The sequence below is a fragment of the Euwallacea similis genome, chromosome 16 (assembly GCF_039881205.1).
Source record: "Euwallacea similis isolate ESF13 chromosome 16, ESF131.1, whole genome shotgun sequence".
NCBI classification, from domain to species: Eukaryota; Metazoa; Arthropoda; class Insecta; order Coleoptera; family Curculionidae; genus Euwallacea; species Euwallacea similis.
In genome coordinates this window covers 3,972,515-3,987,850 of record NC_089624.1, presented here as the reverse complement: position 1 = coordinate 3,987,850, position 15,336 = coordinate 3,972,515, and the positions used below count along the sequence as shown (strand labels likewise).

Sequence of the window (15,336 nt, the reverse complement as noted above, 5' to 3'; positions counted from 1 at the left end):
TTTAACTAAATATAATTGCTATATATACAAATACAATCATTTCCAATATGCTTCGAGGAAAACCTGTGTGTTTGGATGTGAGAAAATTAATTATTTCCAAATATAAATCAGGTATGAAGCAATCGCACATTGAGCGCGAATTAAATCTAAATCGATGTGTTATAAATATAATTATCCGTTGCTTTAATTTACGGGGAACGATGACGACTTTTCCCAAATCTGGCCGACTTCGTAAAACCACAAAAAGTGACAAGCGAAGAATAATAGGAACCTTCAAAGAAGATCCGAAGAAAATAACGGTGAATATTTGCAGTGAAAATGGGCAGCGAGGAATATCATCTAGTACTGTGCGACGTCGACTTAGAGAAAATGATCTTTATAGAAGAAGGCCTGCAAAAAACCTTTCATTTCGGCGAAAAATAGAGCAGCCCGTTTAGAATTCGCAAGAGAACACTTAAACTGGACGAATGAGAAGTGGAAAACGATACTATTTTCGGATGAGAGTAAATTTAATTTATTCTCATCTGATGGTATTCAGTACATACGACGTCCTATTAATGAAAGGTATAATCCAAAGTCATAAAAGGCACTGCTAAATTTGGTGGTGGCGGATTGATGGTTTGGGGGTCCTTTTCTAGATTTGGTATGGGACCAATTGTAAGAATAGATGGAATAATGGATCGATACAGGTATTTAGAAATAATAAGAGATGTTATGTTACCATTCGCGGAAGATAACATGTCTCTTAAATGTTTTTTTCAACATGACAGTGATCCAAAGCATACCACCAAAATTATCAAAGAGTTTTTTGCCACCAATAATGTCAGTGTAATGAAATGGCCTCCTCAGAGTTCGGACCTCAACCCCATTGAAAACCTCTGGGATATGATAGATAAAAAAATAAGACAGGATCATCCAGATCAATTTACAAACAAGGAAGAACTATTTAGTGCACTAGAAGATACCTGGAATTGGATTGATGCAGGAAACAATTCATAAATTATTAGATTCCATGAAAAAAAGATGTAGTGCAGTTTTACTAAATAAGGGCTATGCAACAAAATATTTATTGAATACATTTAATTTTTGAATTAAAAAATTTTTCTCTACTTTTGACCGCATCAAGTAGATTTTTTTTTAGCTATATATGAATTGCTTGATGAATTATAATAAAAATTAATTAAAACTACGCTACTACAGTTTACATTTATAATAATAAAAGTTTAATCTAAATGTAAGCAATATTTAGAAAGTATAATGCCTAAAAGAAATGTTTCTCTACTTTTAACTGCTACTGTATGTTCGAAATACCTTTATTTTCGAAATACAGAGTGTTGAAGTTGAGAAAAAAATTGTATTTTTTGCATTTCATTCGAAAAGCATAGGTCAATTTAATAAACATTTTCATCATTTGAAAACCGATATTGTTGTGGGCTTTTCAGAAATATCAAAGTTCATTCAGAATTTTCAGAGGTGTACATCTGAAGCTGGTATTTCGAAAGTTTACACAGTAAAACTAGTAACACCCAATAGGTTTTTCCAATTTCCATAATTATTTCGAATAGAGCAATTAAAAATACTTATCTATCTCTTGATATTTTTTAGTATATTCCTTTATTTTCAAGATTAAAAGTAAAATACAAACTCTTGTACATGTTGGAATTAACTTAATGAAACTCAAAAAATTTAACTAAATTTAATTACTCTAGAAAATCTCTAGAAATGGTGGAAAGTAACTGTCGTCAATTAGGATACATCAAACTAATCCTCTTTTAAATGGCCACTACACTCGAAAATGTGCGAGTGGATTCTTAATACCTTTTAATTCAGAAATGACGTGACTGGACATATGTATGAGAACCTTTTCTTTCATTTGACCCGAAGAATATATGCTTAAATTTACGCCGTATATCTAGGACACCCTGTATTTATGTGTATATATTTCGCTAATAGAATAAAAAGGCTTGGAAAGGTCAGATACTTCTCAGTATTGAGGCCTCTAATCCATGTGAATGCTACTGAACCTCCAAGCACATAGCAACTTGTACCCAAAGTAGAGGGAAAATGAATGTACATTCGCAGCAAGGAATATAAATCCGTACCATAGCAATCCACAGGGTAGATCCTGAAAGAATGTTTTTCCTTTATTTCATATACGAAATATTGTAGTTTTCAAAATCCATATTGTGAGGAAATAAGGAAAGAATATTGATATACATAGATCTAGTATTATTCTCATATTTAGAATTTTCCCAAATTAGAACCTAAAACACAAACCATTTTTTGGAAATAGTTGCTTCGTAATTCTTTATTTTTAATTTAAATAAAAATACTTAATTCCATTAAAAATTTTCCAACATAATGTTATGATAAATAGAATGATCTATTAATTCCAAGAATGCGAACCAAACAGGATGTGTTTCCTTTTGTTGTCACTTTCTGTTATCACCTGGTATTATGTTGTTACCTGCGACTCTCGCTTTAACCGGAAGTGACCTTAACTTTTCTATTATAAATACAAGGTTTCGGGTATTTTTAGATATTCGGAAAAATTAGAGGACACAAAATTTCCTTTACAATGATGTATCACAAATATTAAAGACACGCCTCGTCTCACCGACTCGATGAGCGCTCAGTCTAAGAATACTACTCGCGTGCGGAAATAACCCCCTTACCACAATTCTTATATATTATACTAATTCGTGAAAGTGAGTATACTGGAATCCTTCGAATTCTGAGATTATATTATTATTATAACTATTTTGATAACCATTCAATATACTTACCATCCAGAACAAAATATCATAAAAATCTATGAAATTGTCGGCAAAGACGTACATAATAACTTCTGGGAACCACTCCAAGATGCCATTAAGAAGTGGAAGGTATCCTAATAGAACAATCCCCGTCATGTAGTACCGCATGAGGATATAGCTGTTCTTGTTCATAGAATGAAGAGCTAGGGTTGAAGATAAAACGCTTGAGAGCCAAAACAATTCCCAGCTGAGGGGCTGAAACATTTAAAATACTTTATGTTATTAGAAATTACGATCAATTTTATGCGTTGATGTGACACAAAGACACAAACATTACAATAATTTAATGCTTACTTCGGGAACTTCCAATTCTTCTATAGGCAGAATAGAGATGTTGAACTGCTTCAGTATATAAGGTGTAAGCTTGGCGAGCATAGCAAAAGAGAATATGTAGTGGAAGAAAATGCAATACTTAAGCATGACCTTGATGGGGGCGCTAAAATAATTAGGGAACATAACTATTACAAAAATTTGATGGTTTTTAGTATAACCTTATATTACTTTACGTATTTAAGAGGAAAACATACCTGAGCCGATCTTGTGTGTGAATATTTTGGATGGAGGCATCATCTGCTTCATCCAAGCATTCCATGCTGGGTGAGCACGTTGGCGTTTCCTGACGCAAGTTTTCCAAAGACCCAGTCGACATTTTTTCAAGTTTTCCTTCGGGTGCCTCTACAAAATTTATGTATGATAAAACCAGCTGTATCAAACTTATATCAGTTTTGACTTGATAGGTCTATCTAACACATAAGAACCATTTGCGCCGGCTCTAAGTCAGCCACACTTAAATCAAAGTATCTTAAATCGACAGTTTTGAATGCAAAAATGTCAATTTAAGCCATGCTTTGATTTAAGCTCAGCTTGTGGGCTTATGACGAATAAGGGCAGAAAATATTCAAAAACAAGATTTTAAATGTGAAAATTATCTAAAAATTAAATGACGGGAGCTGTAACTATTCCTGTACGCAATATAAAAATGGAGGTATACGTTAAAAAACGGGAAATGATTTTCCAATATTAAAATACAAAGCACAAAGGAGGAAGGGGAATGATTTTTTTTGCGAAAAAAGTTTGTGACGGTGTAAAAATAATTGGAAAACTTTATTTAACGCAGGGTAATATAAAGGGGATAGGGCATAATAGGGTTGCAAATGTTTTTATTTGTACCTCTACAAATAAATTAATAGAACAAATAGCAAACTTGAAGATTTTTATGTAAAAAAGGTACTGAAAGTCAACATTTGCAATAATTCAAAACAAAAATTAATTTAAATGTATTGGTACATTTCATTAATATCAGACTTAAGAAAATATGAATCGTCACATAAAATGAGTATACTTTGATTTGTGGAGAATGTCGCCATTTAAATGCTTAATATGCTCTCTAACTAGATTTTCTTAGTCTTAATATACAATTAAACATTTTCATATCAACTGTGTTTTAAGTCTTATAAACTCAACAGCAAAAAAAACCGGCCTTCCAACAATTGTTTTTTCGGTTATGGATTACGAAGAATTAAATTTTTTCAGCAAAACAGAAAGTTTTTATGATATTTAATTAAAAAATGATATGAAATTAAAAATTAAAGGGCCCATAAAAAATTAAATTTTATTTTAAAAAAACGTGAACATTTTGGCAAAATAGCAAAATAAATTTTTCATTTCCTTTTAATATATACAAGCAAAACCAAAAAAAAAACAAAAAGTAAGAAGGTTTATCCAAAGAAATCAAATCGTCTCACAACACATTTAAAAGTAAATTCCCGCAAAATATCTAAAAATTATTATTACTATTTTACCAAAAAACAAAGGAAATAAACACTGTGGAATTATTTTTTCACAATCTTAAATCTAAATGAAAAACGAATCTTATCAATTGTTAACCATAATATAGCAAAAGAAGATATTCAATACATATTTTTTCCACATTAACTAGTACGCTGATTTTTTTGTTGTTGAATTTATTTTATTATTGTAGCATAGCATGTACGGACATGTTCAAAAATGAATGTTTCTCGAAATCTACTGTAGATATGGATTTTCAATAAATATATTTTATTCGTGAAAAATCTTCATATTTGCCATTTTTGCTATTACATTTCCAATAAAGAAATGTACAAAAAGTTTGGGTAATATTTACGCTTTACTCTCCTCGTATTACTACCCGTCCTTGCTATTGTGTGCATTTATTTTTAGAATTTCACACAGAGGACAAAAATCTATGGTAACGTACATATAAAGCTTTATTAATTTACCTTATTATGTTTTAGAATTGTTAATGAAAAATCATCCTCAAGCACTAATCTTTCACACCTTAAATAGTGTATATGGAAAATAAATGATGATGTAGTTTTCGTCCAATGGGGATTAAAATAGGTGGTTGAATTGATGACGCTATTTTCAAAGATATTAGGTGTACAACTTTGCTTCCGCCGTTTTTTTTCCGAATTTCGCGATTTTATTGTAAAAAACTAATTATACCTTTAGGATCCAAAGTATTGTCCATCGCTGGCCACTACTTTCTCCCATCTTTCGGGCAGCATACGAATCCCGTGTTGAAAAAATTGGACATCTTTTGAAGCGATCCACGATTCTATCCAATTTCTTACTTCTTCATAAGACCGGAAGTGTTGGTCAGCTAGCCCATGTGCCATGGATCGAAACAAGTGATAATCAGAAGGAGCTAGGTCAGGAGAATATGGCGGGTGGGGTAGGACTTCCCATTTCAATGTTTCCAAGTATTTCTTGACCACTTGCGCAACATGGGGTCGAGCATTATCGTGCTGCAAAATCACTTTATCATGTCTCTCGTTGTATTGCAGCCGTTTCTTTTTCAATGCTCGGCTCAAACGCATTAATTGGGTTCGATAAAGAGCACCTGTGATTGTTTCAGTTGGTTGTAACAGCTCATAATATATTACGCCGAGTTGATCCCACCAAATACAGAGCATGATTTTGGAACCATGAATAGACGGTTTGGCCGTCGACGTGGAAGCATGGCCGGGATATCCCCAAGTCTTTTTGCGTTTGGGATTATCGTAATGAACCCATTTCTCGTCCCCAGTCACAATACGATGCAGAAATCCCTTCCGTCTTTGCCTTGCAAGCAACTGTTCACAAGCGAACAGACGCCTGTCAATATCTCTTGGTTTCAACTCGTACGGCACCCAATATCCTTGCTTCTGAATCATTCCCATGTCTTTGAGGCGTTTTGAGATTGTTTGTTGAGTCACTCCCAATGATTGTGCCAATTCTTGTTGACTTTGACACGAGTCTTCGTCAAGTAATGCTTCCAAGTTCGCATCTTGGAAAACCTTCTTTCTTCCACCGCTATGTTGGTCTTCGACGTGAAAATCACCGTTCTTGAAGCGCTGAAACCACTCACGACATGTCCTTTCACTAATAGTGGCTTCCCCATAAGTATCTGAGAGCATTCGATGAGCCTCAGCAGCAGATTTCTTCATATTGAAGCAGAAAAGTAAAACCTCCCGCAAATGACGAGAATTTGGCTCGTACACTGACATTTTCAATTGCGAATAACTTTATGATGAAGACACAAATAGACTAATATTTTTATGAGGTTATGTTAACAGGTGCCCAAGGCTCCTGCATGCCCACATGGGGTTATTTATTTCGATCATTACTTACCGCTACATACATCTATTCAAAAACGGCGGAAGCAAAGTTGTACACCTAATACATTGTATAAATAATGAACGCACTCAATCGGACAAATGTTGCAGATTGGTTGTTCATGGTCTTGGATCCTATAATTTTCAAATTTTCCTCTATTAATTGATAGTAGTAGCAAATAGGAGCTATTCCGATAATGTCATGAGCATTGATGCGAGACAAACCCTATTATTTTCTAACCTTTATTGGTATTTAATATTCGTTAATCGACTGCTGAAGACAAAGGGTAAGGTTCAAGTTATTAATTAATATTATTGAATTTGGATGAGGGCGGCCTCGAAGGGGATTTAAGGGTTAATGGCCGCATAAAATTCACATATTCAAAGCAGACCTAAGGCTTAAGGCCCAAGAACCTCTTACGTGCCATATTCTATTATGTTTAAAATAGAAATATAAGTGGCACATGTGGTAAAATTTACCTTCTGTGGAATTGCTGTGGCCCGTTTGCAATACAAAATGTTCTTCGGATCACACTTAAAAACCCACTTCACTTCAAAAAATGATAATTACTCTGGTTGTCATGTCAGTAATGGCAACTAAATTTCAATACCATTGTGACTGGTAACTGGTTCACATAATACCAGCCCCTCTGCTCTATCATAGTGCTTCGATTTATACATACAGCCGCTTTCTTTCGACTTATGATTTTAGATCAGTAATCATTCAACAATCACGTGATTTTTAAATCATGTTAACTTAATGCGTTTTGATCCGAAATCATAAGTCGACAAAAAGCAGCTCATATTTAGTTTGTAACGTAATTTTAAAACCTCTTTGCGTTATACAGGATGTCAGTGTGATGATGTTACAATCTTTAAGGATAGAGTTCTCTTAATAAATAATGGAACGCCTATAAATAATACGAATTGCCCTCTAAATTGAAACGTGTTACACTAGAGGTTCAAAGCGGGATCAAGGAATTGTAAGTTGAAGTACGAAAAAGTTAAATTTCAGAAGAACTGTGCGAAAGTATGAGCGAAATAGTTTTACCAAACTTCATCCATGTCAAGATAGCCAATCAAACGCAAACTGCAATCGCTTTTTGAAAGTTGCAAGCAGAAGAAGTAGAGCACAAGTGTAAAATTTTCAAATGTGGAGGATCAGATAATCAATCAATTCGCAATGTATACGAGGGAGCGTTCTATTTCTACACTAGACTATGCAGCTGATGCTATGCAGCTGAACCTAAACTGGAGATAAATCTTAGTTATTCGAGATATCAATTTCGTATTGTCCAATAACTTAAGATATTATGATCATCAGAGTTGCAGTTTTTTCAATTTAACAAGGAGATGTTAAGGTGTTCCACTCAGGGATACGGTTCATACTTTGCAGATGTATAAAGAAGTATACATATATACAGGGTGTTCTAGAAACACTGGTACAAATTGGTAAACAATGAAACAACGTTGAAAAATAATGAGGTTAAGTTGAACATGCCTTCTACAAAACTTGCTCCTTTTCGATCTATAGGGTGTTAAAACAAATATATTTTTTTGTAATTTCTCGATAAATCTTACATTTTGCAAATTGTTGCAATTAAATTTTGCATAGGAGGGTTTTTGGATACGAAACACCTATGTAAGATGTCTATTTTTAACTAATGTATAGATGATGCCACTTGCGTCGTACACGTATTTGGAAAACTAACATAACTTTTTAAGTAAACCTCGTAGGATAGCCTCTTTTTCAACCATGCACACAGAGAAAAGGTATACTTAAGTAAAATACGTATCTCTAACTGTTCTCGAGACATTTGCAAGTTTAATTTCCAGCGCCTATGCTATGAGTTCGCTGATAGCTGAGCTGATATAAAAAGAATAATACGATCACACTAAAGTAAATTTTCAAAATGTTGGCCACTCACATCAATACATTTTCTAAGTCTTAAGCCAAAATTTTGCCTCACGCTGAAAAGAGTTCCGTTTTTATTTCTAATCTTATTTACTCCGTCCTGAATGTTATTCCACAGTTCTTCTCTGCTGTTAGGTACGTTCTTAGAAAATGGAAAAAAAATGACTTAGAAAATGTATTGATGTGAGTGGCCAACATTTTGAAAATTTACTATACTAAAAGTAGAATTCGATTTTACATATGAAATTTCAGTTTGGTCCTTCAGTTATCGAACACCCTGTATATGCTTCTTTACACATCTGCAAAGTGTGGACCGTATCCCTGAACGGAACACCTTAGTATCTCCTTGTCACATATTTAAAGGTTATCTACCTCTTTTTAAATTCCATATTTTCAAAAGAGGTTCCAAAACTAAACTTAGACGAAACAGCGATTACCTTCGTTCTTGTTTCAAGCACACTTTAGTACTTCAGTGGCAATTGAGGACTCCTTGAACGTAATGCACTGCAAAATGAGGATTTAAAGATCAAAACCCTCACGCCCTCATTATTATTTAACCCATTTTCAAGTAGCGTCGCTATTGCCCAGCGGAAAATGTCTGACTTTCACAGGACGTTGCACAAATTATTCCACTTGTTTTGTGAACAATAATTGATAATGATAAGTCCGACGTGTTATTTAAACCTTATTATTCAAAGCAATTGAGGCCAAGAGCCTTCAACCAGCTCGATTAGCCATCAACCCGAAAATCATCCTTAGAAAACCAGTGGAGCACCAAGAGACGATATTTAACTCGATTACGTGTGTTCTATGCGTGCTGAAAATCACGAACCGTACACGCTGAAATGATTTAGATTAGTGCCATATTGACACGAGAAAATGAAGGCAATTATCTTATAATATCAGGCAAACTTTCGGGGGTGTCCCAAGTTTATTACGCCATAGCTCTAACAAGATTTCACTCGCGTGTTTTAGCCGTGATAAATTATTCTGGTAATGGCTCGGATCTCAGTCAGTAAGCAGGTTATGTAATTAGACTGATTCGTTAATTGAATTTGGAGCACTAAAATTTAACTCACTGACAAGCCTCATTTTTATCTCAATATTAACTCCGATATTGTTGTAGGCTTAATTGTATTTAATGAAATTGTATGTAGACAAAGACCTAAACGCTAAGTCCTTGTTGGCTGTAAATTACAATCTAACATGTAACAGGCGAAAGGCCTGTTGAATATAAATGAGCACTAGTATGAAATAAGTTGGTTTCCTGTTACATATAGAGCCAAACGGAGATTCATTATTAAGATACGAAGAAGTAATTTAAGAGATCGTACAGGTCCGGAGTGCTTTTAAAACAGAAACACATAAGACATCAAAGGCATGAAATTCTAAGAGACCGGATCTTTTATCTAACCCCCTGTTTGCGTCTCAATGGTTTCTTTGCTGGCAATATTTTCCGATCAAATAATATTCAAAAACAAAAGGCTGCGTGTTTGGGTCGTTATACACTTCCTTCATATATTTTCAAACGGATTGAACCATCAAGCCATGATAGGGCCCATAAAGAGTGTCTGAAAATGACGTAGCTACTCCGGTTATGGGTATATTGAATGGCTGGGGAGAAAAATTCGACTATTTGCTTTGCAATTTGATCGACACTCGTAAGAAATAATCTTCAGTCTTCTGAAGACGAACGACTTGCTTTGATTTCGTATGATTTTGGGCAGAAACAACGACGTAGTTATTACATGTTTGATTCCCTTTATCGTAAGTATTTTAAGATTTGTCTTGTATCGGGTGCAAAAACAATTGGAAAATGTCTGGATAATATAGAAAATAGATTATTGAATCTCGATAAACTGTTCAAATGATTTCGGTAGAATCACATAAAAAGCAATACATTGACAAAAGGGTTGTTAACCGAATTCATAGTTGCCTTATTGTAAAATACATCATTTACTACAAAGTAAAAGAATTATTCGAAACATTGCCAGTGGTTATCTGATTATTCCTTTCTTCGATATACTGAATATTAGATCATTACTGAGGGTTTACTAATGAAACTAATCATTTGCATAGCTCCAAACTCCTTCCATTACCAGAAAGAAATTCTAATTATTTGACCTGTACTTCTAATTTTAATTCGGCGTAAATAACATCTTATGGAATTATTTTTACGTCAGATTGAGGCTTTCTGAATACAGTTTTGTAGATCATACACTAAAGCATTTTAATGGAACTCAGCAACTCTACAAAGAACCATAACCAAATACTCACTGAAGTCGAAGTGAACTCGACTGTATGAAGATAAGCAAAGACAAGCAAAAAAAACGCGAAATTGCCCATAACTTCCAAATTTTGATCAAACTCACTAATGCATATCAAGTTCCTAAACATAATATATTTATTAAGTTTTACCGACTCAAACGGATCCAAATTAGAAGGAACGTATTTTTCCTTTCACAAACACATCGATATTTCACGACAAAATCGACTGTTCGTGCTGTACAAGACAAAGAAATGCCTATAAATATAATTTGTCAACATGTCTCCTGACGATTTAAGAAAAAGATACTACAGAACTGTAATTCATTCTTCATTCTCAGATTCGGCTATCATTAGAACAGAGAGATGGGATTAGGAGAGAGATGACTAGCCTTAATCATCGGAATTAGGAAGGCAAATTCTAAAAAAAAATTACTTTCCGTGAAAAATTCAATTCGGTGACAAGTCATTTTTTTTAGTAATATGTCGAAAATTATCAAAAATTATGTTTAATGCATATATTTATAGGTTTTTTTAGTTCATTTTGAGGTCAATTATCTTTATCTTGCAAATTTCTTATCCAATATTCGCTGTCGATAACTTTTGATAGGTGTATGTGTGCCTGATTCCGAATTCTATCTTACTTGGATATCTTGTAAAGAACTTCTTTGCTTTTTGTATAGATTGACCAGAATAGCTCCTTTACTGCCGAAAATTTTTATTAGTTATTCCGAACTTTGCAATTAATATATTTGTATTTCTCCACTTTCCGTAATGATACCTCTATCAATAACAAACATAAGTCAAAAACTCTAATATTTGAAATTTGTCAGGAAAACGTTTTCTAAGGTATTTTAATAAGAGATGTGTCTGTGAATTAACATTTTTTAAACATTTCCGGCCGGTTTTCAGTATCTTCAAAAATTTCAATTAAGGGACTTTAGTGGTATTACATACACGCTCTCAAGTACTTCCTACTTCTTTCACTCATCGACCTTTTCGATTACGAATTAAAGTTGTTGCTGCGAAGTTTTCAGAGTTTCTTAACAATTCTTTCACATTTAGAACAGTATTCTGCTAAGACAGAATGAGAACAATGGATTAGTAACTGCTTCGTCAAATTTTTAATGTTTATGTGATGAGCGAAAGAATTTTTGCAAGAATAAAACAGTTACAATAGTAAAATAATAAAAGAGAGGATCAAGATCGTAACGCGCCTTGTTCTTTTTTACTCGTCATAAATTATGGTTTTATGTTAGTTTTGGTTTCTTTAGTTTAGTTAGCTTTAAAAACTAGTAGCCATTTCTTTGTGTTAAGTCCTCAAATTTGAAAGATGGTGTAATTTTCTAGAGAGGGTTTCCACAACAGATATGAAGAGATTTTCTTTGCTTTCTTTAAAACCTTTTATCCTTTAAAAAACAATTTGAGAGGTAGAAAAGAAAGTAAAATATATCGTCTGCCCTGGTTATCAAAAAAATAATCCTTCTCCTTATGCATCCTTAGGCAGCCTATAATCACCCTTTTACTTAGTATTGTGTCATTAGCTTGCACTGTTATGTCATCTTCTTCACTAAACAAATTGCATTGTTGTGGACGAGAACCAACATATCAACTATGCTGTTATTCAATTTTAAAATATCGAAATTCTTATGATTCATGTCTACATGATCAGACCAAAATATTGGCGAACAGCCATTTTCCATAGAGAAATTGCGGTCTTTACTATACTTGTGCTCCAAAAAACATCTCCATTAATAATATACTTTAGACTACGACTGACAGTGGGCCGCAATCTTTAAATTCTTGGAAGCCTTCTTAACCTCTACTTTTTTGCTCGGACTTATCGAGTTTGTAACTTGTCACGCCACTGCATTACCCTCCAAATCCGAGGCCTCCTCAAAGGCGATTTGGGGGGTGAATTTCCGCTCCATTAGCACGGCCATGTCGACGAAGTATATTCTAGAAAAATGTAAGTGTAAAACCTTTCAGGAAACAGATTCTGTTTATCGACGTGACGAGTGTGCACATGTACGGCCTTCTGGTGCTTTTTATGTCGCCAGTTTACGAGATACTGCCTCTTAAGGGCCTTTCAAGGATAATGGATGACTTTATGTTGCGGGAAAAATGTTGCCATTTTTCTGCGTCCCCCCACAGTCATACTCTTAACGAATCAATTAAGCCCCTTACCTTTAACGAACTCAAACTCGGATCTATGGCCCAACTTGAAACTCCAGTTAAAATTAAAAAGAGTTTTATTCGAGTCACTTTGTTCCACGCTTAACTCAGTGAACTTAATTAAAATTTTTCTGAAAATCGAATAAAACTATTCGGCTAATTACCATCGAACGGCCAGGTCGCAGCGCAATGAGTTAATTCGTAGGGATTTCAAGGTTGGTTTGTACTTCGAATTGCTTTGTTAAATTTTTTAGGGGAAAAAAGCACTGGGATTTGTAACTTACTTAGTATAGTTACGAATCAGAGGTTAAAAATGATTAAACCGAACAAAACCTAGACAGAAAATTTTGTTGCAGCATTTGTTTGCTTTGGAAAAAAAGCGTTTACACAGGAAAACTACCTTTTATACGCAAACGAGAAAGTTGGCTTGAAACTTGAGGAAGTTACTATAAAAAGTTAAAAATTACAGCATTTTCTTCTAATGTCTTCGTGATATAACAAAATTAGAAAAAACTATGTATGAAACTCATCAGGAAATGCTATTACACCTTCCATTATCGTCCCTTAAGCCGGGCTTTTCTGAGGAAGAGTGGATTCACTGAAACACACGAATACATGGACAAGGTCTTTCAGGGGCCAGATTCTCAATTTGGGATGTGGAGGGTAGTTTCGATTAGTTCTGTTACGACCAATGTATGATGACATCAAGGTCAATAATAACAAATTTCCAAAAGCGCAGTTCAATTTGAGGCCTATTTTGTACTAACTTGAAGCAAAATTTCAACTAATTTAAAGTGGTATTTAAATCAGATTTATCAAGTTTAGATTCGAGTTTATCACGTAGTTCGACTCTGATTACATCTGTAATTGTTCTATTTTTATTTAATAAGTGTCGCTAACCAATATATACCAAACACTAGGTCCAAGAAATAGATTTCAACAATGGAGCGTTTTAGCCTATAAAATCCAGGACTGAAAATAATTTTGCACTTAAAAACACAATAAGAAAATCTGAACGAGATATCGAAAAAGGACGTAAGTCCTTTGTAAAGGGCTTCCATTTGCCGCCTCCATTATCGAAATGCCAGAGGTTAAGTACCTAGCGAGCACTGATAAAAAAATCGAGATTAAACTTTTTGAGGTGCGAGGTTTATATATATATATAATATATATATAATAGGTCACCACAAAGACAAATTATTTTTGTTTTGCATCTCGCACTGAAATTCATTTATTCCCTAAGCTGTCACCAAAGAAGTATATAGGAGGACAGATTCCTGTTTTAGATTAGTCCTTACTTCTTAATGAATAATTAATACTGGAGAACTAGAAGTACTTAAAACCCCCCGAACGAGGCTGTGTCTAGCACCAGATGTGGGTTTAATTTAAATACTAATTGGAGAATTCGTTATTATGAAGCTCATCCTAAGCGCAATAAAGCCTCATTGTTTTCCTCTTGGGCAAAAAATCTTTAATGAATTTCAATCGGATAAGAAGTGCTAACCCAGAAACACAATCATAAACCATTTCTATATCAAACTCAAACTGACTCGCGTCGTAACTTTTTCAATCACAATATTGCGAGGAATATGATTTTATATGAGGCATTGCAGATGTGTCGTCTGTAATACAAAGAAAATTTGATTTAGGAGGGATGTTATGTGGTAAAATAGGAAGCTTGTGCTTTCGGGTATGTTGTTTTTCCAGGAAATCGAACTATAAAATACTCTCTGCATACATTTTTGTTTCCCTCTATTGGAAATTCAATCGTGCATTTAATAGCTGGATTAAACGCAACAGCAATTTACTGATTGCAGATAAGGAACGTCACACCAATAATATATGATGCATCAGTCGTAATGGGCTCTGCGATGTATTCGATATTGAAATCATTTTCTGATATCTATCAGTGTCAATAATGCAAGCAACCAAAAACCGATATTTCAATAAAGATTTTGTTACATGTTTGAATGACCGCAATTAAATGAAACCCAATAACTTCAAATTCAACCTAAATAATTCCCGTCGTTAAGTCTCCATTTTCCCTCTCTTTCCCATTACAATTAAAGTTCATTAATCTTCACCTCCATCCTAAGCCCTGGAGCGTAAATTGCTTTAAATATTTGAAAGAATTTAACTTCCGCTAAGTAAACTCATTAACCTTTTTTGCACCGGGGGAGGGTCGACCAAATCCGACCCTTTCATTGTGGTGTCAGTGGGGGGTAATTGATTTCTGAGACACGCTATATTCATCAAATTGGATTTACTCATTCGGTTAATGCTCGATTAAATATTGATATAAATGGAGATGGAAGAGTAATATGAGTTTTTTTTTGTTTAAATTGCGAGAGGATCATTGCTGGGGTAAAAATTTGATGTATAGAGGGGCTCACAAGAGATGTTGACCCTGAAGTTTTTTTCTATTTGGTCGTATACAGGGTGTTATTTAAGTACGTGGTCAAACTTCAAGGTATGATTCTTTAAGTTATTCTAAGACGAAAAGTTTATATAAACGTATATCCGGGAATGC

At 34.1% G+C, this 15,336-nt stretch overlaps 2 protein-coding genes across 3 annotated transcripts in view; one reads left to right on the top strand and one right to left on the bottom strand.

The window, feature by feature from the left end:
- Dop2R (dopamine D2-like receptor) overlaps positions 1 to 15,336 on the top strand; it is a 153,073-nt gene that overhangs the window by 52,049 nt on the left and 85,688 nt on the right. The gene's annotated exons all lie outside the window — the stretch shown is intronic.
- LOC136414161 (protein jagunal-like) lies at positions 1,936 to 14,163 on the bottom strand. Its single transcript, XM_066398017.1, has 5 exons — positions 14,159 to 14,163; positions 3,344 to 3,489; positions 3,111 to 3,252; positions 2,787 to 3,011; positions 1,936 to 2,125 (listed from the first exon to the last, which is right to left on the bottom strand). The coding sequence occupies exons 2-5, from the start codon at positions 3,463 to 3,465 to the stop codon at positions 2,000 to 2,002; spliced, it is 615 nt and encodes a 204-aa protein (XP_066254114.1). The 5' UTR covers positions 3,466 to 3,489; positions 14,159 to 14,163; the 3' UTR covers positions 1,936 to 1,999.